At 33.7% G+C, this 23,175-nt stretch overlaps 1 protein-coding gene across 7 annotated transcripts in view; it reads right to left on the reverse strand.

Moving 5' to 3' along the window:
* CNTN6 (contactin 6) overlaps positions 1-23,175 on the reverse strand; it is a 310,814-nt gene that overhangs the window by 20,144 nt on the left and 267,495 nt on the right. For all 7 annotated transcript variants that reach the window (XM_009200323.4, XM_017955285.3, XM_031662742.1 and 4 more), the window contains 5 exons: positions 4,814-4,989; positions 4,333-4,450; positions 3,547-3,705; positions 3,236-3,385; positions 253-323 (listed from right to left, as the gene is read on the reverse strand). In XM_009200323.4, the coding sequence (XP_009198587.3) occupies positions 253-323; positions 3,236-3,385; positions 3,547-3,705; positions 4,333-4,450; positions 4,814-4,989 (674 nt within the window). The remainder of the gene's footprint in view (positions 1-252; positions 324-3,235; positions 3,386-3,546; positions 3,706-4,332; positions 4,451-4,813; positions 4,990-23,175) is intronic.

The following is a 23,175-nucleotide window of genomic DNA, read 5'->3' on the forward strand; positions in this document are numbered from 1 at the left end:
ACGCTCAATAGATATTGAAGTTGTTTTTCATGTATTTGGGAGAAAATTGTGCTGAGTTCGTCATACTGTCTCACAATGAGAAAAGTTCCTAATACCTCCTCTAAATAATTCATCATCAGAATGATGTATTTTTATACCATATATTTTTATATGCTCTCAATAGTGATCAAATAAATCTTTTTGTTTTTCAGTATTCTTCCTGGCCAGCTAAATCTCTTTTCTTCATAATAACTCAGTTGGACAGAAAATTACCTCCCACGTAATGACGAGTTCAGACCGACTTCCTCCACCTCCATTGATGTTTACTGGTGCCACAGCAGGGACTAAAAGCAACCAAGAGAGATGTGGGATGGCAATTATTAAAGTACATCTTCATCAGGAAGAATTTTGTTTTTGAATTTCACCTTTCAAAATCTCACACAGGCATATTGTGAGAGTCTTGCATTTTTAATGAACGTAAATTATGTTTACACATATCCAAATTTCTAAGAGAGAGGACACAGTTGTGTTTGATACATGAGCACCCTGGCTCCAAAATTAATTAAAAATTGAGTAACATCGGGCATTTGACATTATTATGCATCATCTACTAATTGGCAAAATGATGTTCCATTCAGATGGTAACAGTGACACTGCTGATTTAGTGCCTAATTATACAGTTGTGCTGTAAACAAGTTAGTGAGGCAGTATATTAATTAATTATTTTTTTCAATAAACAAACTAAAATAATTTTTCTTTTTATTAGTCATCAGGATATTTTAACATTTAAAATTAAATATTGAAAAATATGAAAATAAATACATTCTTGTTTTAAAACTCCTGGTTAGAATCTCAAATCTCTCGGGAGAGAATAAGAGGGATTTTCTTCCAACTTTTCACTAGCAAAGTCAGATTTTTCTCCTGTCAAGAATGTGATTGGAAGAGGTTCTTTCTATTTATTTCTTGGGATCTAAGGCTCTGTGGTAGAAGATTCAGAAACCAGTAATTTTGATGAGTTTTTAAAAAGTATGCCCTTCAACTCTATATCCTTGTGAGGACTAATATAATGAATAATAGTTCATAGAAACTGTAAAACTGAGGAAATGTTGAGTGTATATACAGTATTGTAGTGTCTAATGAGAATGAGGTTTTACTTTACACATGTGTAAGTGTTTAAAAGCATTATTTTTCTTGACATAATGACAAAAAGTATCCTAAATCTGTGATAATGGCTAAATCAGCAGGGCATGCTTTTTAAATGTGGAATTACATGAAATTGTCTATACTGGACCATTTTTGAGCAATGTGAAAGGTGGTTGGTTGAGGAAGCACCTGGATATGTCTGGGGATTGGTAGTCAGGGATTAAAATATGTAAATTTTAATTCCTCATTTCAAATTTTTCCCCACCATGTAGACCATCTAAATAAATTTAGATTACTTATTTTATTTATTTCCATTTCATACTGATGTTTAACTCTATAAACATGACCAGAAAATAGTCATATGATAATCTGATTGTTCTTCTTCAAAATTGCACCTTTCAGATATACCTTTTCATATTTAAATTTATCCTTAACTTTTCCAGCTTTAAGCTTCATAAGTTTTTAGAAAAAAATTATGTGAACCTAAACCTTATTTTCTAAGTCTTCCAATGCCTTTGATCAAAAGTGATGTAAATCAGAGTGGATTTTACAGAGTTGCTGAATTTATAGTGCTTGACAGCTTGCAGTGACTAACTGCACACTGGACCTTTGCATAGTTTAGCTGTGTAAGGAAAAGTATTTTAAATTATATTTTGATTTACTTTCTACAAAGTTTCCAGTGTTCTGAGAAATAGAAAATTCCTTTCTCCATTCAATTTCAAATTAATTGTACTTAAACCTAAAACCATATTGAGAACAAGTTAGTCTTTGTTGATATCAGAGAGAGAGAGAGAGAGAGAGAGACGAGAAACTCAGTAGGTTTTCAATCAGTAGAGTTTGACTCAATAGGTATGAATATCACCAGTCTCATTCTGCTACTGAAACAAGAGAGTATTAATGGTTAGAAGGTGGCACACAAACTTAGCTATGAAAATGTAAGAGTTTCTGTCAACGCTGTCCAAAGCTACCAAAATATAAATCAATGGTAAACAACCTGAAACTAAAGCTCATATCCAGAGTCATGGGCAACACCTGAAGATTCTGATCCAGGGGGTATATAGGAGGGCCTGGGAATTTCTATATTTACACACTTTCTTTGGCTAATCTATTGCTCATCTACATTAAGATCCTCTTTTGTGGAGAATGCTGGGTGTAAAAATCAGGAAGTTTGGATTCAAATCCTAGCTCTGTCACAAACAACCTGCTAATATCCAGGTCTTCATTTTCCTCTTCTGTAAAACGAAGGGATTTCCTTTCAGCTGTAAGTTTCTAGCGTGATTTAATTGGATGATATCACTGTCAAGTAAGTCCTTTTTTCTAGCCCCAATTCTATGATAAACAGTTAACATTATCTTTAGTTTAAGGATTGATTTATTGACTTCTGAAAATTGTGCACACTTTAATAAGGTAATTTGTGTTTGTTAATTAAGCCAGAGACAACAAAGTGATCCTTTGTTTATGTGACTGAATAAGAATGTGAACTTTGTAGGCTACATACAGCTAGCAGATTAAATGTCACCCTGGATGTGAAAGTTTGAGTGGAATAAAGAGGATCCATTGAAAAGAGCTTAAGAAGGCATGGTATCTGAGCCAGGTTCTTGTGTTCCGCTGTTCAGTGAACCAATTAATGCTCAATTAGTGCTCCTGTTAAATGAGTTTAGGATTTACCTCATTTGCATGGAAAAAAATTTATACTATTGCTCAATGAAGCTACAACTAGGTTAGAGTTGAGAAATAGATGAAAATATATGGCTGACTGCACCAACAGAGTCTCAATTAATTCTTGGCTACAACATTTTAATGAAACAAGCAGTAACTCATTTGCATATACAAATCTACAGATTCTCTATTGAAGTTTGACTGGAAAATAGGTGTGATGCAAACACAGTTTCTTAAGAACTCTGCTTAAAGGCAATCATCTCTTATTGAACCTACTACTTGGGGAAAATACACCTTGTCCTGTGTACGTAAAAATTAAAAAATGAGAGCCACTCATTTACTGCCAAACAATTTTGAGACAAAAGTGTTAGAAGACCCATAAAAATACTTGTTTTCTTTTAAGAACTGTATCATATGAAGTCTTCCACATTTTTAGAACACACTGATTCTTTACCTGATGCTTTAGTTCTTAACAATTCTGATGGTTTACTTGGTTCTCCAATCCCAATGCTGTTGCCGGCAACAACGCGAAATTCATATTCCACCCAAGGACTCAAACCAACCACTGTTGCATTGTATGTCTTACCATTGAGAATTTCTGGAACTAAAAATAATGGGACACTAAGGCACCGAAGTTGGGACTACTCAAAAACAAATAATTATACAAAATTATATAATTATCAATTTAAAATATAATTGTATTTATTTAAATTATTGGACTAAAATATTATTTATAAAGTATCCCAAAACACTTTTGTCACTCACCTGTAGCAACAGCCTGCCAACCCACAGAAAATGGTGTCCGAGTCTGAATAGTAAATATTTGAATGGGACTGTTATTATCTGGGCCTGCTCTCCAGCTTAGTTGAGAAGTAGTACTGGAAATCTCTTCCACTTTCACATCCTCAGGAGGACCTGGTGGACCTTGAAAAAAATGTTTCATCATGACTACATTGGAGATACTTACATTCATTTATTTGGGACAAGGATGGTTTATTTTTACCTGTTGTGCTTAGAAAGTAAAATATTGACCATAATGTATTTGTAGCACATTATTAGAGATAAAGTTCTATTAATTCCATTTATGTGGTAAATGACATTAATGTACTAGTGCTTCCTCTGGAGATTAGAAAATATCAGGCATATGATGATTGCATATCAACCTATACTCAAAAATTGAGAACCATCATCTTTAATTCCTCTTAAAATCTAACTCAAGTAAATGCAGCTAATCTGAAGAACTACAGGAGCATGTGGATTTGATTCTGGATTGGCAAGAATGATTTATTATAAACAGAAGACACGTCTAAGTTTTAGGTACTGACACTGCTTGCCAAGCATGACTGTTCACTATAGTCAAATCCTACACAATTCCGTGTCTGTATCCACACTACCCATACCCTGGAGTCCTGGGGTTTAAAAAATAAAAAATCTATCTGATTTCATCTCACTTCCATATCATGATGTGGTTTCTCAGAGGTCTACAATTTAGACATGAACATTGTGACTGTGAATAAACAGTGTGATCAATTTTTCACCATTTACGCTTACCTCTAACAATGATATCGGCTACTGCAGATAAACTTTCTAGGGTTGTTTGTACTGTGCAGAGATATTTTCCTGAATGATTTAACTGAATATTCCTTATCATCAAATCCCCAACAGATTCCTGCAGACAGAAAGGGAGAAATGGATAAAAATATAAGCCCATATAACAAGTCCTACTTTATTGTTACAGCTGGATAAATATTAAACATAAAACAACTCTGAAATTAAAAGATATACTAGTATCATTGTTGTTTCTTGTATCTAAACCCTTTTATTACCCCCCTTATTATAATTACATCTAGACAACACGTATTCCTACAGAAGACACAAAACAAAATAAACCAAAACAAAAACAAATGCGGCTTCAAAAATAGTCAGTGATTATCCATGCAAACAAAGATGGAGAGAGTAATTATGAAAAATGGTGATTCATATAAAAGACTTGATTCATTTTATTAAGCACTTAACAATTTCAGTAACTTACTCCTCCGATCCTTTCAAAATGAGCTATTCCTTTTTTTAAGTCTATGATATCTCCATTGAAAAACCACACAAATACCACTTCAATGGAGGGGTCATGGGACACCTGGCATGGCAGCACTATGCTCTCGCCAACTGTAACATCCATTTTGGAAGGTGGGACAGTAATGACAGTTCTCTCTGTTGAGAAAAAAAAAATTTTTTTTAAGTTTATGAAATGCTAGCCTATGGTTATAAAATACATATTTCTGAATACTTTTTCATTCATTTGAAATTATATAAATGCAACCTGTACTTCTACAATGTCCAGTGTGATATATTCTATTGCCTGTTTTTCAATGTCCTGTATTTATTATTGTAGCTTATTACTTATACTAAAATTAAAAATATAGTTATATTCACACCTTATACGAAAATAGTTTACAGAAAACTGTAGACCTTAAAAAATGGCATTCTATATATACAGAATACACTGCATTGTTTTTGTTATATTTTATTCTAACATTTTAGTCATAACATGACAATGGACACACTGGAAACAGCTCTAAATACTCTCTTTTAACTTCACATACTATGAGACAAACCACGTTTCTGAGATAACGAACACCATAGTTTCTATAGAGATTTAGTCATATGTTTATATTTAAGAGGGTGAATGCAACAGATTTATTCTATCTTTGACATAGCTGTGATATAATTTTCTTTTTGTTAAACATGCAACGTGAATAGGGAAGATGGAAGTTTTCTCTTTTATAATTCAGATTTTCCATTGTTAAAATTATGCATCCATCTTAAAAACCTTCCCTCTAGAAATGTTGGCCTCTTTGTCAATCTTTGATCTACAAGACCTAGCATTTCACTGACCAAAATTTCAAATGACAATCCCAGGGTGTGCCAGTTGTACTTGAGAGTCCTATATTTCTTCAGATTAAAAGAGATTCACAATGGAGATCGTTTTGAGTACTTTGTTTATAATAAAGTTCTGATTCCAGAGTGTTGAGAATTGAGCAAAGGGAAACTCAATACCTATGAAGGGGCCCTGGACAAATATTTGGATTTAGATACATACCATCTCACCAAGAATAAAATGTTTTGAAAGATTTACATTTAAGAATAAAGGTTTTAGGCAAGTTATTGGAAAAAACAAAAACAAAAAACAAAAAACAAAACTGTACATGAAGAAGTTTAAAAATAGTGAAATGACCCTGGAGAATCTCTTTCTCTATGGGTCATTTATAAGATAAAGTTTAGCTCTCTAAGAAATGGACTAAAAGCTTCACTTTCTTCTAGCTTCTTCATTCTGCTCAAGAAACCAAATAAACATTGAGTTTGTATTTATACGTTCACATTGATTAATGTGCAACTGCATTTTACCAATATAATGTTTAATTATTATTTGACCATTTAAACATTTTTAATTGTTTTCTTCATTCATAAATATTTAGAAGTAGAAAGTAGGAAGTAATAATTTGGGGTTTTAAGGTACATATTGACAAAAGAGCCATGGAAAAATAAAAACACACGCTATACTTCTGAATATGAATATAATGGAGAAAATCAAACTCTTAATCTGTATTAGATATGACTTCATTTTTTATTATTTAAAATACTTTTCATATTTATATTAGATGCATGTACTTTTTATTTTTTATTTTTATTATTTCTTTTTGAGATGGAGTCTTGCTCTGTCACCCAGCCTAGAGTACAGTGATGCCATCTCAGCTCATTGCAACCTCAGCCTACCAGATTCAAGCGATTCTCTTGCCTCAGCCTCCTGAGTAGCTGGGATTACAGGCATGCACCACCACGCCAGGCTAATTTTTGTATTTTTAGCAGAGACAGAGTTTCACCATGTTGGCCAGGTGGTCTTGAACTCCTGACATCAAGTGATCCACCCGACTTGGCCTCCCAAGTGCTGGGATTACAGGGGTTAACCACCGCACATAACCACATGCATGCACTTTATATTCTAATTATATCTAAGGAGAAATTTAAAGAATGGTTTTGTGGACTATGCCCATTCTTAATTCCAAGCCTTCGTCACAGATCTGCAACCAAAATAAGGGTAAAAGATATCCAGGGATCCAAGAAAATTTTTTAGAACTAGAGAAAATATTTTCCTTTTGTAGTTGCTCTGAAAATAAATAAATAAATAAATAAATAAATAAATAAATAAATAAATCCCAAATGTCTCATTTACATTTGTAGGAGGATAAGTTGGCTAATTGGATGTGTTGACAGAGCAAAACTGCCCAGATTTAAAGTTTTAGATAATGCAATTAAAGTAATTTTCAGACATTAAAAATGACAGCAAGTCCTTCCATTTATGACACCTCATAGTGGCAAAGTTAGATAAATTATTCCCTATCTACATAGTTCATTGTTGTACAGTAATAATGACTAAAGCTTTATGAATAAGAAATGTTTATTTCATCATTTATAATGGTTACATTTTTCACTAGTTAACTCATTTGTAACTAATATTTATTGAGCATGTAATGTATGTCCAGTCCTCTGCTAAGTACTGGAGTCATGATGGTGAAGAAAATGAGGGAAAAAAATCCTGCAGCAAATCAGAAAGATAAGGAGTGTTCCTTCACAGAGATGAAAGTCTACAGAAGGAAGCTAGCATGAATCAAATTATATTAATTACTATACAGTAATGTGTGATAAGCCCTATATACTAGGAGTGACTTTTTTGAAACATTTGGCAGATCCTGAGGGGATCAGTTTATTGAGAAATAACTGTTTTAGCTGAGAAGTAAAAGGCAAGTAGTAATGGGCTGGGCAAAGGTAGCAGGTAGAGAGGAAACTAGATTTCCTATGCAGGCAAGAGCATTCACAGAGGAACTATGTGAAAAAGAACTGTGATTGACAGATTCAGTGCAACCATGTTGCTGAAAAGGATAGGACTGAACAAAGAGTAACAGAAGAGCGAAAGTGAAGAAGATGAAGCTGGATGATAGCCATGCTCAAGATACAAGCCACAAAATGTCATGTCGCAGCCAGCATAATTTGTGGTCCAAGGGCAAAATGAAAGTGCGACTCTTTTAAAGAGGAAAGTATGTCATTAAAGGTACTAAATACGGCCGGGCGCGGTGTCTCAAGCCTGTAATCCCAGCACTTTGGGAGGCCGACGGGCGGATCACGAGGTCAGGAGGATCGAGACTATCCTGGCTTAACACGGTGAAACCCCGCCCCTCTATTAAGAAATACAAAACTAGCTGGCGATGCGGCGGCGCCTGTAGTCCAGCTACTGGGAGGCTTGAGGTCGGAGAATCATGGAACTGAAAGTGAGAGCTAGAGAGCTTAGATCTGGGGCCAATACCTAGCTCAAGCAACAGTGAGCGAAACTCCATCTCAAAAAAAAAAGGTATCTGGGAAATGGAAAAAGCTTTTTAAATGTTCTATTACTTATACAATAAAATCAGGGTAAGACTCATAGACAAGTAATGACAGGCACTTACAAATTACAAAATACATGATTTTGAAGTTGCACTTTTATATGATATACAACAAGTACTTATTAAGGGTTATAGCTTGATTGATTATATAATTTTCTCGTTTACTTTTCTGGTCAATCATTTACTAGATTGACAGAAGTTATTTTTAGAAACTTCATTTTCAATTGATATAATTTCAGTGACATCAGTCACTCCTGGCAAATGCAAGATCACAAATACTTTTTGATAAGTTTTTATTTTGTAAAGTATCTTTCTTCTGATGCAACTTTTATGAAACCATTAAGACTGTTTTATAGACTGTAGCAACATTCATAAGTTTCTGATGAATTACACTGAAATATAAATGTTAAAACATCTAGAGCTGATGATTCTCTTCATCAATATTTTTCTAAAAAGATTTAACTCTTTATACAAATCTGCTTTGTGAGAGCCTGAATTTAAGTATAAATATATGCAATATAATCTTAATGTTTCCTCTGACATACACTGTAACTTCTGGAGGTTGTACAAGAAATTGAAAGGGACTTCATGATTTTCATATAATTCAAAATGCCTGTTTTTCCATTCCATTTTTTTGTATCTTCAGTTACAAAGAAAAACTCATCAATTATTGGTTTCCCCAAAGCTTCATTTAAAACTAATGTTCTTATCATTGACTGGAATAATCTTTAAGTTTAATTTCTACTTCTAAGCCTGTGGATTTTATTGCAATGTCCATGTGTATGCCTTCCTCTTGCAATAATTTATTGACAAAGTTTATTGCCTGAGCACTAACAATTTCTGTTCTGGTGCTCAGGCTGGAGAGTTAATATTTCTGCAAATCCCACAGAGACAGCCTCCGGGGATGTATGGACAAGCTGGCCTCCCACCTTGGATCCTCCTGTTGACTACTTTTGAAGTCTCCTCCTGCAGCCTTTGCTGCCATCCACTGTTGTTTCTATGGCTGCTACCACCATCATCTTTATCCCTCTACGAGGCCCAGGTTCTGATGTGCCCATGCCCCCAGGATTCCAGGACTATGACTACCCAGGCATGCATGTGCACACCGGCACTTCACACCAACTGCTATGCATGCATGCTGACTGCTGGGTCCTCAGGCGTGTGTGCATGAGCCGCCACTGCTGCTGCTTCACATATAATGCTGCACATGCATGTGGGTATGGTGAAGCAGCAGCAGCAGCAGCTCATGCACACACAGGTTATAAATAAATTCTTAATCATTTTACCTCCCAATTTGTGTTTTGTACAAAAGACAAATGTACAGTCACAGCAGAACATTTCAAGCTTGGGGACTTCCTCAGCACAGGGCTCTGTGTGACTGGATTATATGTCCATGAAACCAACTCTGGATGTCATGCTAAGAAATATATTCTTACATAGAAGTAGAGAGTAGCATGGTGGTTGTCAGAGGCTGGTGGGAGGGAGGGATGGGGAATGGGGAGATGTTTTTCACAGGGTACCAAGTTTCAGATGGGAAGAATAAGTTTTAGAGAACTATGGCACAGCATGGTGACTATAGTTAATGTAATACATATTTCAAAATTACTCAATTAGGATTTTAATTGTTCTCATCACACAAAAACATGATAGGATGTGAAGTGATGGCTGTGTTAACTAGCTTGATTTAATCATTACATGATGTAAACATATATCAAAATATCACATTATATCCCACAAATACATATAATTATTATTCATCAATTAAAAATTTTAGAAATGCATTTTTTTTTGGCTGAAAAAATTGGAAACATTGGAAGTATGAAGCAGAGGAATGATATGATGACATACCATTATCTGCAGTGTGAAAAATGGACTGTATTTAAAAAGAAGTAGCTCTACATAAGCAGGCTTATTATCCAGAAAAAGGGGATGCATAGTTCCTCCTGGGAGTAGCCTCCTGTGTGGATGAAGAGGTGCTTGGAGAAGAACACTTTTTAACTGCTGTATCCTCTCCACACACCACAGGCAGACCTGTCCTCATCCTGTGCAGGTGGCTGTCTAATAGCCATGAGGCCACTGATTGCTCTCTCAAAGAGTTCATTCTACAACCATGTGCAGCCTCAGCCCCAGCATTAACACGAACACCCCACAGAGACAAAAATCACACTTGCAAGGACTGGGAGAGTGGTGCTTGTGCGGTCGAAATATACAAAACTGTTCATGCCACTTTGTGCAAAGAACAGGGGCTTTAGTCCATTAATTCCTTCATCAAATACACCTTAAATTCTTAAGAGAAACTCAAGCATCTGAGAGATTTCTTCAAACCACTCAGATCCTATATTCCACTCCTTTCCTATGAGTGCATATGTACCAGTAGAGTAGCTGCAGTTACTTGAGGCTCATCGACACTGAAACACTTCTTGGTATTTATGGATCAGTGAGATCGTTAGGGCCTGAATTATAACAAATCAAAAAGGAGGAAAGTTGACTATGCTAGACTCTATTGTTTGTAAAAATTTAGGATTCTTTAAGTCTTTTCAAACAAAACAAAGGGTTACTTATTCGCTTTCATTTCATATCATTCTATTCTCCTTGCATATTCCTTAGTCATTTGTAAGAAGTTTGATCTAGTGGTTTTAAAATTTTAGCATGTGTAAGAATTTCCTGAGCATTTGTTCAAAATGTAAATTCCTCAGCTTGCACCAGAAATACTGATTCAGTACGTCTAGACCTTGAATATGTCCTTTTATCAGGCTTCTCCAATTGATTTTGATATAGTTAGTCCGTGCTTTGACAAATGTTCCCTTAGTTTTTAAAACTTGAACCTGAAATTTCTATTTAAGAAACATTCAAATATAAAATATATTGTCAGAAATTCTCTAATACTGTGGATTTAGGAAAAAATTGTGTCCAGTAAATGTTACTGTTTAGTAATACTTCAAGAAAGAAAGATGGAGTCCCAAGGTTAACTGTAATGAATTCTGTATATTATCTCCTCTTTTATCATTTCTTAAACACTTAACATATTAAAAACTCTGAGAATTCCTAGATGAAAGGAATTTATTGGGTTGGTGCAAAAGCAATTGCGTTTTTTGTCTTGAAAAGTAAGGTTTTTTATTTTTAAAATTTTATTTAATTCAAGGTTTCCTACATTTGGTAGAGTATCAAATATTTTTAATCCATATAACATTTCTTGATACATACAGTGTTCATGCATAGAAATGGAAGCATATCTTGGTATATAAGGACTTCTGAGAAATGTCTGGAAATGTGGATTTTATGATTGAAGAGGATTTAAACACAACATAAATATGTGTATATATATATATTCACATATAAAAATATGCGTTTCTATTTAACATGCATACACACATATGCTTACATATTTATGAGACTATTATGGACATTTGAATTCTAAATAATTTATAAATAATAATTTGTTAAGATAAGAAAACTAGTTTTATGTTATATTAAAAAGAAGATTCCCTAATTTTTTAAAGATACATTCTGATGTATTTATGGATGAAATTATTGAGGTTTGGGATTTGCCTCCAGATAACTGGAGTTGTGGAAGGTTAGTGTATAGATTAAACAAGGTTGATAAGACTTGCCGTTTATTGACTCTGGGTGATGTATACAGGAGAGTTTCTTATACTATCACCTCTGCTTATGTGTGTGCTTGCAATTTTCAATAATAAAAGACAGGAAGAACATGTTAGGGGAGAGTGAATGTTTACATACAGAACAGGGAGGAACATTTCTCATTCACTTTCTGAAATCATAAGAACTGGCCACTTTTTGAAGGTTGTCCTAAATATAAACGACAATCATTCATGAAGAGTTTGTAAAATTACAGAATTTTAATATTTACCATTTGCAATCTATGGCAGTGAGGTAAAAGTTATTATATAAGAACAGCTTCATCTAGCAGTCCTATTCTTAAGAAGAATAATAGAATATATGATGTGACTCTTTTGATGAATAGCCTTACTCAAATTCGCATTTCATAACAGTCAATGATGTTTCCAGAATCCATTTTAGTTACAAGGATCCCAGCAGACATGAAGACTAATTACATCAAAACTTACGTCAGGATCATTTAGTGTGATTTCCTTAAACACTTAAAAATGGGACTGCTTCTCTATATCAATGACCAAATAAATACACTCTTACATTTCATGATCTCTAATTACATTTTTAGAAGCAAGGGGATGTCAGTTAAATGTATAATTGGTCTTTCCTGACCATACAGAAAACATTGTTTTGTTTGTTTGTTTTGATTTTTGTTCCTTCAACTCAGTTGAAATCCTTATCAATGTCACTTTTCACAATAATAACTGCTAAGATGTTTCTGAAGTTATAAACTCCTCTCAAAGGATGGACAAATGTATAAGAAAAGTTATCAAACTTTTCCTTTTGTACAAACATGGGGCTCTTCCTTTATCTATGACATAGAAAATGTTGCTAAGAAATCAATATAAGCTAGTATATAAATAGCACTTCAAACAGGTGACAAAGCTCTCTTACATTTTCTCTCACTAGTTAACTTGTGATGTCTAGAAATAAATACTTTTAAAAATTGGTCTTTTTTTTCTAATGAATTCCTCAGAATCTCAAATTATGCTACATATTAAGATATTAGTCCTTTCCATTGCTCTTTATTTCTTCCTCTCTATACATGGTCTTCCTTCTAACTGTAGACACTTTTTTAAATAGAAATTTTTCCAAAGAAGACATACAAATGGCCAACAGGTACGTGAAAATGTGCTCAACATCATTAGTCATCAGGGAAATGCAAATCTAAACCATGATGAGATGTCACATCACACCTGTTAGGATGGCTATTGTCAAAAAGACAAGAGAAAACTGTTATCTAGGGTGTGGAAAAAGAGAACTCTTACCTACTGTTGGTGGGAATATTAATTGATATGGCTATTATGGAAAACACTATGGAGGTTTCCCTAAAATTAAAAACAGAGATGCCATACAACCCAGCAATCCCTCTTGTGGATATATATCCAAAGAAAATAAAATCAATAGTCAAAGGAATGTCTGCACTCACATGTTCATTGCAGCAGTATTCATGATAGTTAAGATATGGGGATCACCTAATGTCCATCGATAGATGAATGAATAAAGAAATTGTGACATGTATACACAATGGAATATTGTTCAGCTCTACAAAAGAAGGAAATACTACCATTTACAACAACATAGATGAATCTGGAAGAACTACGCTAGGTGAAGTAAGCCAGCACAGAAAGAAAAATCCTGTATGATCTAACTTATAGGTGGCACCAAAAAAGTCAAATACATAGAAACAGGTAGTAGAATGGTGTTCACTCAGAGCAGAAAAGTAAGGAAAATGGGAAGATGCTGTGCAAAATGTACAAAGTTACTGTTATGTAGAATAAATAAGTCTAGAAACAGAATGTACAGCACAATGGTTCAGTTATCTGTATATATATCTGTATACTGTATCATAAATACTGTACTGTATACTGAGAACTTTCAAAGAGTGTAGACTTCAGGTGTTCTCATCACAAAGACACACACAAAAGAGGCAGCTATGTGAGGAAATGCGCAAGTTAACTTGCTTAGTATGTAACCATTCTATTAAGCATAAGTAGATCAAACATTTAAGGTGTTGTACACCTTAAATATACGCAATTTTTATTTTTTAAGTGATGGGGATTCTCTCAGGTTTTGTTTGTTTGAAAGCATATTTATTTTGCATTTATGTGGGGGGATTTTTAAACAGGGATAGAATTCTTATTGGTATTGTTTTCAGCCCATTAAAAATGTTATTTCATTTTCTTCTGGGCTCCTTTTTTCTTTGTTATATCAACTGCCTGTCTTGTTTTTTTGGCATAACGTATCTTTTTTATCGGATTTATTTTTCCTTTAGTTTTGCTACTATGTGCTTAGCTAGGTTTTTCTTTGCATTTGTCTGAACTGGGGCTCACATAATTTCTTAAATTGGATGCTTATTATCATTTTCAGGTTTTAAAAATATCTGGCAAATATTTCTTCAAATATTGCTCATGTATAATTTTCTTTCTCTCCTCTCTGCTCCTTTTGGAATAACAATTTTATATATGTTAAAAGTTATTCACTATATTCCATATTTTCCTTATGATACATTCTGTCTTTCCCATTTTATTCTCTATGTTGCAGTTAAGATATTTTCTATTCACACATCTTCCCCTTTGCTAATTCTCTTTCTGCTATATCTATTCTGGTGTTAAATCAATGTATTGCGTTCTTAATGTTATCACTTGCAATTGTCAGTTCTAGACTTCCCATTGGAGTTTTAACAGATGCCGTTTTGTTTCTGAAATTCTCCATCTTGTCATCTATTTTTTAAAATATATTAATCAAAATTATTTTAAAGCCCTTGAGAACTTCAAAACTTTAAAGCCCTCTGAGAACTTTAATATTTCCATCAGTGTGACCTGTTACTGTTGTCTGTTTTTTATTTCTGGGTTTTGGTCATTTGGCCTTAGCTCCAGTTATTCCTAGTAATATTTTATTGAATGCTAGACATTGTGGCTCAAAAATGTAAATGATTTTATAGTGTTATATTTTTACTGGGGAGATTTACTTTCTTAAGCATGCAATTAGAAAAATAGCCAGAAGGTGGTCCGAAACTGATATGAATTGAGTCTGGATCTTAGTCATTTTAAGTCCCGGTCAATTTTATTTTGTTTTGTTTTGTTTCTTACTAGGACATAGTCCTTCGGATGTCCTGACTCAAGTTTGAGTTGCTTAGCAGACCTTATTCTATTTGGTTTATTCGGAACCTCTATTTGTGTCTCCTTTCACTGTAGGTCTACCAAAATTTCTGCTTTCTGTTTGATTTCTTCATTCCCGATTTACACTGCTTAGGAATTGGCAAATTTCTGAGAAGAAAAACAGCAGGGACTGTGGGGCTCACCTCTCTGCGCTTTTGTTTTCTCCAGGCTACTGCACCTCATGTTGCAAACACATTGGCTGTTGTTGCAATTCCTTAAAACAACTGTTTTTGTTTATTTTTTAATATTTTAACAATATTTGTGGTGAACATCAGCGGGAGGTTGGTGTGATAAGCTTACTTCAACTAGTTAAGACAGATTATTCTCCATTATTATTAATGTTTCATAATAGATTAAGTGTGTTGGCAGAAATATTTAGGCCATTTATCAGTAGGTTTTTAGATAATAGCTTGTAGAGTATGATAATTGATGTCAGTTAGAGAAAGAAATAAACTTAATTTTGGACAGAAGTAGAGATTCCTAACATAGAAATACACTAATTGCTTATTCAATCATCTGTTGAAAACTATTTAATTAGTATTGCACCCTTACCTTATTCCAAGTTATACATTAGTACGAATGCTGAACAAAAGGAACAAAACCAAACTGAAGAACCATTAGAAGATTTCAACCCTAAGAGTGACAAAATCTTGCTTATATTTTAATAGGAACATTGTAGCTTCTAGAAGGAAAACAAAGAATTAGGACAAATACTTTCGAAGCTATTACTGGGTTTCCAAGCTTAATATTTATGAACAGTTTGTCCAAATCATTCTTTCTTGTATGTGTCAAGGGATGGGTTTAGCGTGTGTGTGGTGGGAGGTAGTGGGTGGGGTCCGGTGAGTATTCTTTGACTTGTAGGATTTTTAGCAGTGTTCTTGGCCTCTATCTAGGATAGATGTGAGTAGACCCTTCAGCTGTGAAAATCAAAAATATTTGCATATTTGCCAATGTCCCCTGGGAGACAAAATCATCCTGGTTGAGCCATTCTGTGCTATAGCAATACTATGGGAAAGAGATGACATGGCTTAAAGTTTGGGCATTAAAGTGGTGAGAAGTGGTTAGCTTCTGTATGTACCTTGAAACTGAAACCATTTTGGGGCAATTGAATATGGGGTTTGAATGAAAGAAAAAATTAAAAATAATCTCAAAGATTTGGTCTAAAGAACTGTCAGTGTAGACTGTCATTAATATAGAGGAGAAAGAATACAGTAGAAACAAGTTTGGGGAGTAAGAATCAGGAGTTCAAGGTCAGGATATAGTAAATTTGTAAGTGAAGATGATAAAATTGACTGTTGAATTTGGAGATTAAAGAGAAATATTTGAGCTGGAATTAGTTTGATTTGAGTTTGGGAATTAACTTATAGATAATATTTAAAAACAGAAAACTGGATGAGATAATAAGGGTAGGTACAGCTATAAAATGAAGACCAAGAGAGAAAAAAAAAGAAAAAAAAAAGACGAAGAGAGGAAAAAAAATTCTGTATATTCTATATACATGCATGTATACATGTAGGTCTACCAAAATTTCTGCTTTCTGTTTGGTTTCTTCATTCCCGATTTACACTACACAGAATGTATATAGAATATACATGTATGTTTATATACATACATATAGATGAATATAACTATCAACTAGACTACCAGTTTAGAAAATATAACATTTTAATAATAGGGCTTTTAGGAAAAGGAATGGAATAAAACATTAAATCATTCAGGAAGATATTTTAGGACCAAGAAGTATGAGTTTCTAGAGTGACAAAGCCTGCCAAATGCCCAGTGTAATGGTTGATAACAGATTTAAAACATGACACATTATCTTGAAATTGTCAAACATTGGAGAAAACAGAATTCTAGAGAACAAGAGGGAAAAGATGTCACAAACAACAGATTAGAAATCAAAAAGGTTTAGTCTTTCAGAGCAGAGTAACGGCTCAAAATTTCTGAAAAACAATGGTTTCCAGTCTAGAATTCTATTTCAAACTAAACCACCAATAAAATGTAAACATAGAATAAAGGCATTTTCAATCATGAAAGATTTTTAAAAAATTATATTTCTCTTGGATTATTTCTCAAAAATCCACTCAACCAAAATGAGGGAGTATGTTAAGAAACAGAAAGGCATGGAGTTAGGCAATGGAGCATCAACACATGGGGCAGGCTGATATTGAAGGGAGAATATTGAGATAGATTTGGGAAATGAATTATTGGCAAGTCCATAGAAAACTAAGCAAACGAACAAAAGAAGGGAAAGCAAACACAGGAAAATCAAAGCTAATACTCTGAAATAAACCTTGGATAGAGAAAAGCAGGCAAACAAGGCAATCGGCGTGATGGGGTCTTTATTTCTCCAGGCCTAGCAAGCCAGAAATAAAGGAGTTTTTAGTCTTTAATTAATATGCTTTTCCTTTTTGTATATACAATCCATAAGTCTAAAATATTTTACATCCTCTTAGACAAGTGCATGATTATCTGCTTACACATGTGTATCTACAGATTAAAATCTACATGCAGCACTTATCATATTTCACCACAGAGTAAAATTTAATTTCAATGCATAAATTAATCATGGTCAATATATTCCAATTTACCTTCAGGTACCATTACTCATTTATTTACTACTTCAACATTTAAATGGTTAGGAATAAATATTAAAAGAATACTGAGAACCCCAGAATAAAAGAAACAAATGAAGAACCAGTCTAGAGAACGCATTGTCTAAAAGTTGAGATGTCTAAATGAGAAAACATGCAACGTTACCCTATTTCCTTAGCAAATAATAACGTAAAATGTAAACACAGATCTTTTATATTAACAAATAGTCAAAGCAGGGCCTGACATCTATTTAAACAGAACAGGCACTGTAGATTCTGTGTAATAAATTAGATATGACAACTACTCTGTTTCAAAGCTATTAGTACATAATAGGCAGTGACTACATATTTACGGCATCATATTTATATTTCTTATAAATTGTTAGTGTTCTTTCAGACTATTACCCAATAGTAACTTCATGCTGGGCTGTAGCGAATTATACAATAGAAGACTTCTGTAGCTTTTTTTTGTTTTGGGGGACTTTTTTGAGACAGGATCTTGCTGTGTTGCCCAGGCTGGAGTGCAGTGGCATGATCATAGTTCACTACAACCTTGAATTTCTGAGCTCAAGTGATCCTTCCATCTCAGCTTTCCAAGTAGCCAGGACCACAGACATATGCCACCACACCTTACTAATTATTTTTTATTTTTAGTAGAGATAAGGTCTTGCTATGGTCTTGAACTCCTGGTCTCAAGCAATCCTCCCACCTAGTGTAATCCAGCACCTTTTAAGGTGCTGGGATTACAGGCATGAACCACCACACCTAACCTGTAGTTTTGTAGAAAATGAAAGTAGAAATGTTTATTTTGCCTGGCAATAAGCCCTAATACAAATGATATTTTCTTCTGAATGTTTCATGTTGGGATGAGGGGAGTCAAAATGAGAAAATAAAACCCAGAAAAAGAGGATAAGGCTAAATTTGGTTCATGTGATTATTTTTCCCCTTTTCCACACCCTTCAACCCCATTCCTCTTTTGGACTTGAAAGCATTTGGTAACTACTTGTGTGAGCATTCAGGATCCAGAGACTGAAAACATAGCTTGCTTCTGGGGACGTTTTTTCCATCTTAATGACACACTTTACTTCTAAAAAAAATGGCCCTAGAGCATAAGTGACCACTGAGTTAATTTAGAGATAAATGCCTAAGAAGGAGAATAGCCTAATTGCTTCCTTTAGGGTCAGAATAGAGTCAAGGTAAATTTACCAAATTTCCAATTCCTAATTAATTCTTAATTAAAAACTCAAGAAACAAGTAAGCACAAGTGTTTGCAGGTTTGGGAGGGAAACTGAAGATAAAAAAGACTTAATAGTTTGAGAGATATATATACACACACATATATGCATATATGTATATACATATGTAGGCATATATGTATATACATATGTATGTATATAGTTACCTACAGAATAAATGTATTGGTTAAAGTGTTTTTTTATTTTAATAAAAATAGGAGATGGATAGCTAGTGATTTATACTGCATGAATGAGACCAAACACACAGGAATACACAATATAAGACAGCATTTGAATGAAGTCTGTGGTGAGAAAATTATTACAGTAGCTGCTTCTAGGAGTGTAGTAGGAACAAGGATTAACTGACATAAAAAAAGTTCTAAATGTTGGGTGACAATAATGTTCTATATCTTGTGTGTTTTGGGTTACAAATGCCATTTTCAAAATTTAGTGGGTATACATTAAAATTTATATATTTTATTATATGTAAATGCACATAAATATTGCACTCTAATGAATTTTTACATGTAAAAATGTACATACAAATATTGCACTCTAATGAATGAAGTCTGCAGTATTTAGGAGGAAGTACTAATATCTGCATGTTACTATATTTTTATTCCTGCTGGACTTTGTTTCAACATTGTCATGTAAAATTGTCTCATGCAGTTTTTAATACGTACATTTGTTGGAAGATGGAAAAGAAGGAAAGCAAAAGTTCCGCCACTTACTAACACAGGGACCTTGGGCGAGTGGTTTTAGCAACCTATTTCTCAATCTCCCTCGTAAAAAATGGAGATAATAATACCTGTTTCAAAGCATTGCTCTGAAAGTTAAATGAGATGATATACACAAAGAACCTATCATGGTGCCTAGGACAGAGAATGTATTTAACAAATAGTAATGAATAATAATAATAAAGAATACAAGATGAATAATGATAAAAACTAAGTCATCAAGATCCACGTTAGTTAGTAATCGCAGGTTAGCATAATTCCAAAGGCTGTGCATTAACCACTTTAGGAAGTGGTCTATACTCTTCTGTGTCTGGTCTCCTTTAACTGGCATAAACCAATAGCTATACACCCCCTATTTTTATCAAAATTAAACAAAACAAAACTTTGATCAATAATAGGTTTAAACTATGCAGTAAAAATATCTTGAAAAAAGTGGTAAAACCTATACCATATTAACATCTATCCTTTACATCATATTTTGTAAAGTATACATTAAGAAAAAACACAGCTATATGACATACGTGGTAACTTAATCTGATTGACATATGCTACATTTTAAAAAAGACTGTGAACTAAATTGTCATGAAGACCAAGATAACATTGATCTTAGGGGGTTTGCTTAAATCGATGCATGTTTTGCTTGTTTTTACATTTTTACTTGAAGAGATTGTAGTATTCAAGTTTCAATAATTTGCGCAGCATCACTTTCAATATTGGAACGGGAAAATTTTTCATCTGACCAGTATAATAACTCATTATATATTTTCTCACCTTGAAGTAATTTTTACCATCAATAATTTTTTTTTATTTTATTATTTTTTTTAATTTATTTATTATTATTATACTTTAAGTTGTAGGGTACATGTGCACTGTTGAAATGCTTTCAGTCATTCTGTGTAGGAAAGCAGTGCGTGGAATTGAACATTTTTCGGGAGATTTTAGTGCTACTGGAGACTTCTCTGGTGTTTTCAAGTACTACGATATGACAGATGTATTCCAATACATCTTGTCATTTCTCTGAAATTGTACTTTTGGTTTTCTCAATCAAGCTGGGCTTGTCAATAAAGCTGAGCTTGATATCTCAAATCCTTCAAACTGCCTTTTAGAGCCACAAAGCCTCCAATTATCTACGTATCTTGGGCATTTCTCTTAGTAAACTTAGACCTGTATCATTCTGCTGGAGAAAATGGATAGGCCACTCTGTAATGGTGGTATAATAAAGACTTCTATCACAAAGAATAAACAACTAAATGAGCAGCAATAAACTTAATTTGCACATTAGATATGCTTTTCCAAGTTCCGACATTTCAGTTGAAAATAACACTGAAGCAATGAGGCCTATAATTGAACATCCAAAACTTCTCCAGTGGGGAAACAGAAACAAATGTTGCCTGCAAACAAGATCATTTTTATAGCCTGCTGTTACTCAGTTTTTTAATAATTTTCCAAATGCCAGATCAAATAATTTCTCCTTTTATGTGATTTTCATATACCTCTTAGTATATGTACACATTGTAATTTTAATCTCAGTCCTCCAAAATGAAAACACTTAAACTCTCTTTCCTCTTGATTCCTTGTTTGTGCCTATGAAACATGTCCTCAAATTATACTGGGCATCTTCTGAGGCACTGGAAAGGCTGCTGCTAATTGCACTCACAATGTTTGAATGGAAAATTGCTTTGTCCTGCTGCATTAGTGAAATAGAAATTTCCAACATACAGTGCAGAAAGCTTCAGAATCCTCTTAACACAGATAAGCCATATCAGCTAAAAACTAAGCTGGAAAATATCTCACTCTTGTAACTATTATCTTTTCCATGTTATCTAACAACAACATTTCTTGCATGACTGAGGCTGATAAGTAAATTCAAAGGGGGATGATTGTTTTATCAGCTTTATGGAAATTTCTCATTTGCTCCTTAACACTCTATTACTCTTAAGGTCACTATACACTGATTTTGGCTTGAGAAACAAAATTATATTTGATTCTGTAATAACAATCAGATGAATATTACTGATGAGAAAATACACACACACATACACACAACCATTAAGCCATCTTAACAAACAACCAGATGACTACACACCCAATAGTCAAGAAAATGGTTCAATTGATGTACACTATTATAATTTTTTCCTATGCTAGGCTTCAAATTTGTAGGTTGTAAAATAATAATTCCTTGGCAGTGATGTCTTCAACATTTTTACATGAAAGGGAATTGGACATAACAGTCTAGTTAAGGGGACATGGTAATAATAGACTTAGAACTGTGCTTGTATGACAGTCACACAATTTAATAAAGATTAAACATTACAGATAAATAATAAAGCAACGTTTTTAAGGCTGTTTTTCTTCATACTGTACACACATTTTGTGTCTATTTTATTTATATGTATTTGTGTAGTTAAGTATGTACATGTTTATATTGCATAGGATAGGTCTTGTTAATGACAAAGAAGCAAAAGACCCCAAAATCCACTTAAAATGGGCTGTGGATATGTCATGAAGGTTAAAATATAACAAAATTTCCTTCCCATTATTAGGTGTAAATACATGAAAGTAACTTGATAATCATGTATAGTGACATCAGTTACATCAGCATGTACTCTTTTTGCATATGTAAGTTAGTCTCCTGTACTGTGCTAGAAACACCAAAACAATGAATTCTCTTCATAAACTTTTGGATTTTGATGTAGGTTCAGGCTTGTACCCCCTTAGAAGAGTGAGGTGATCGATGTCTGTCAGAAATATAAGATTACAAACATTACCATTGGAAAGTGAATGCATGTAAAAAGTTTGGTAAAATGTTCTTTTTTTGCAAAGTGTACTAAGAAGCTCAGACCCTGAAAAACTGAAAACTGTCAGATTTTAGAGCAAGGAAGCCAGTATGAAAAGTACCCCTATGAACTAAGCTGTATAAGATAGTAGCATTTTATTAAATCAATAAATATTTACAGGGCACATACAGTTCCCGGCAAGGTTCTAAGACTTATGGTTCATCATTGATTAAAACAAAAATCCCTGCCCTCTTTATGCTTCTGTTCTAGAAGGGAAAAAAAGACAAAAATCCGTAAACGTAATAACTAAGTCAGTTACACTTATCTCAGAAGATAAAAAGGGGTATGGAAGAAGAAAGAGTGGATCTGACTAAGGTAACAAGGAATGCCGAGTGGGATAATTTTGTTTCAACAACCTCAGCAAAGGACACTAGAAATGAACAAACAAAAATGTAAGTCAGTTTTTTTTTTTTTTTTTAACTGCACTATCTTGATTAATTATTTTTTTACTCGTGGAAAGAGCAGAGTACCTGGGGACTATGGTGTGATTTATGGAACTTATTTCTATCATAAGAACTAGAAAACTAACTTGCAGAAAACATGGCTATATTACACATCTGAAATATGCAAATGTTACATCCAGAATGCAGTACAGTGGCTTTCGAGTTTCTCAGTTAATATTTTTGTTAGTCGTCAACTTTTATTTTTCTTTCATCAATTATCAGTGGACAGTGAGTATTATGATGTCAAAAGTTTAAGAAACACTGGAGGAAGAGTGCCTATTCATTCTGTTCAATCTATCCATTAACTTTTGTTTTTCTTGTC

This window comes from Papio anubis, chromosome 2 (genome assembly GCF_008728515.1).
Source record: "Papio anubis isolate 15944 chromosome 2, Panubis1.0, whole genome shotgun sequence".
NCBI classification, from domain to species: Eukaryota; Metazoa; Chordata; class Mammalia; order Primates; family Cercopithecidae; genus Papio; species Papio anubis.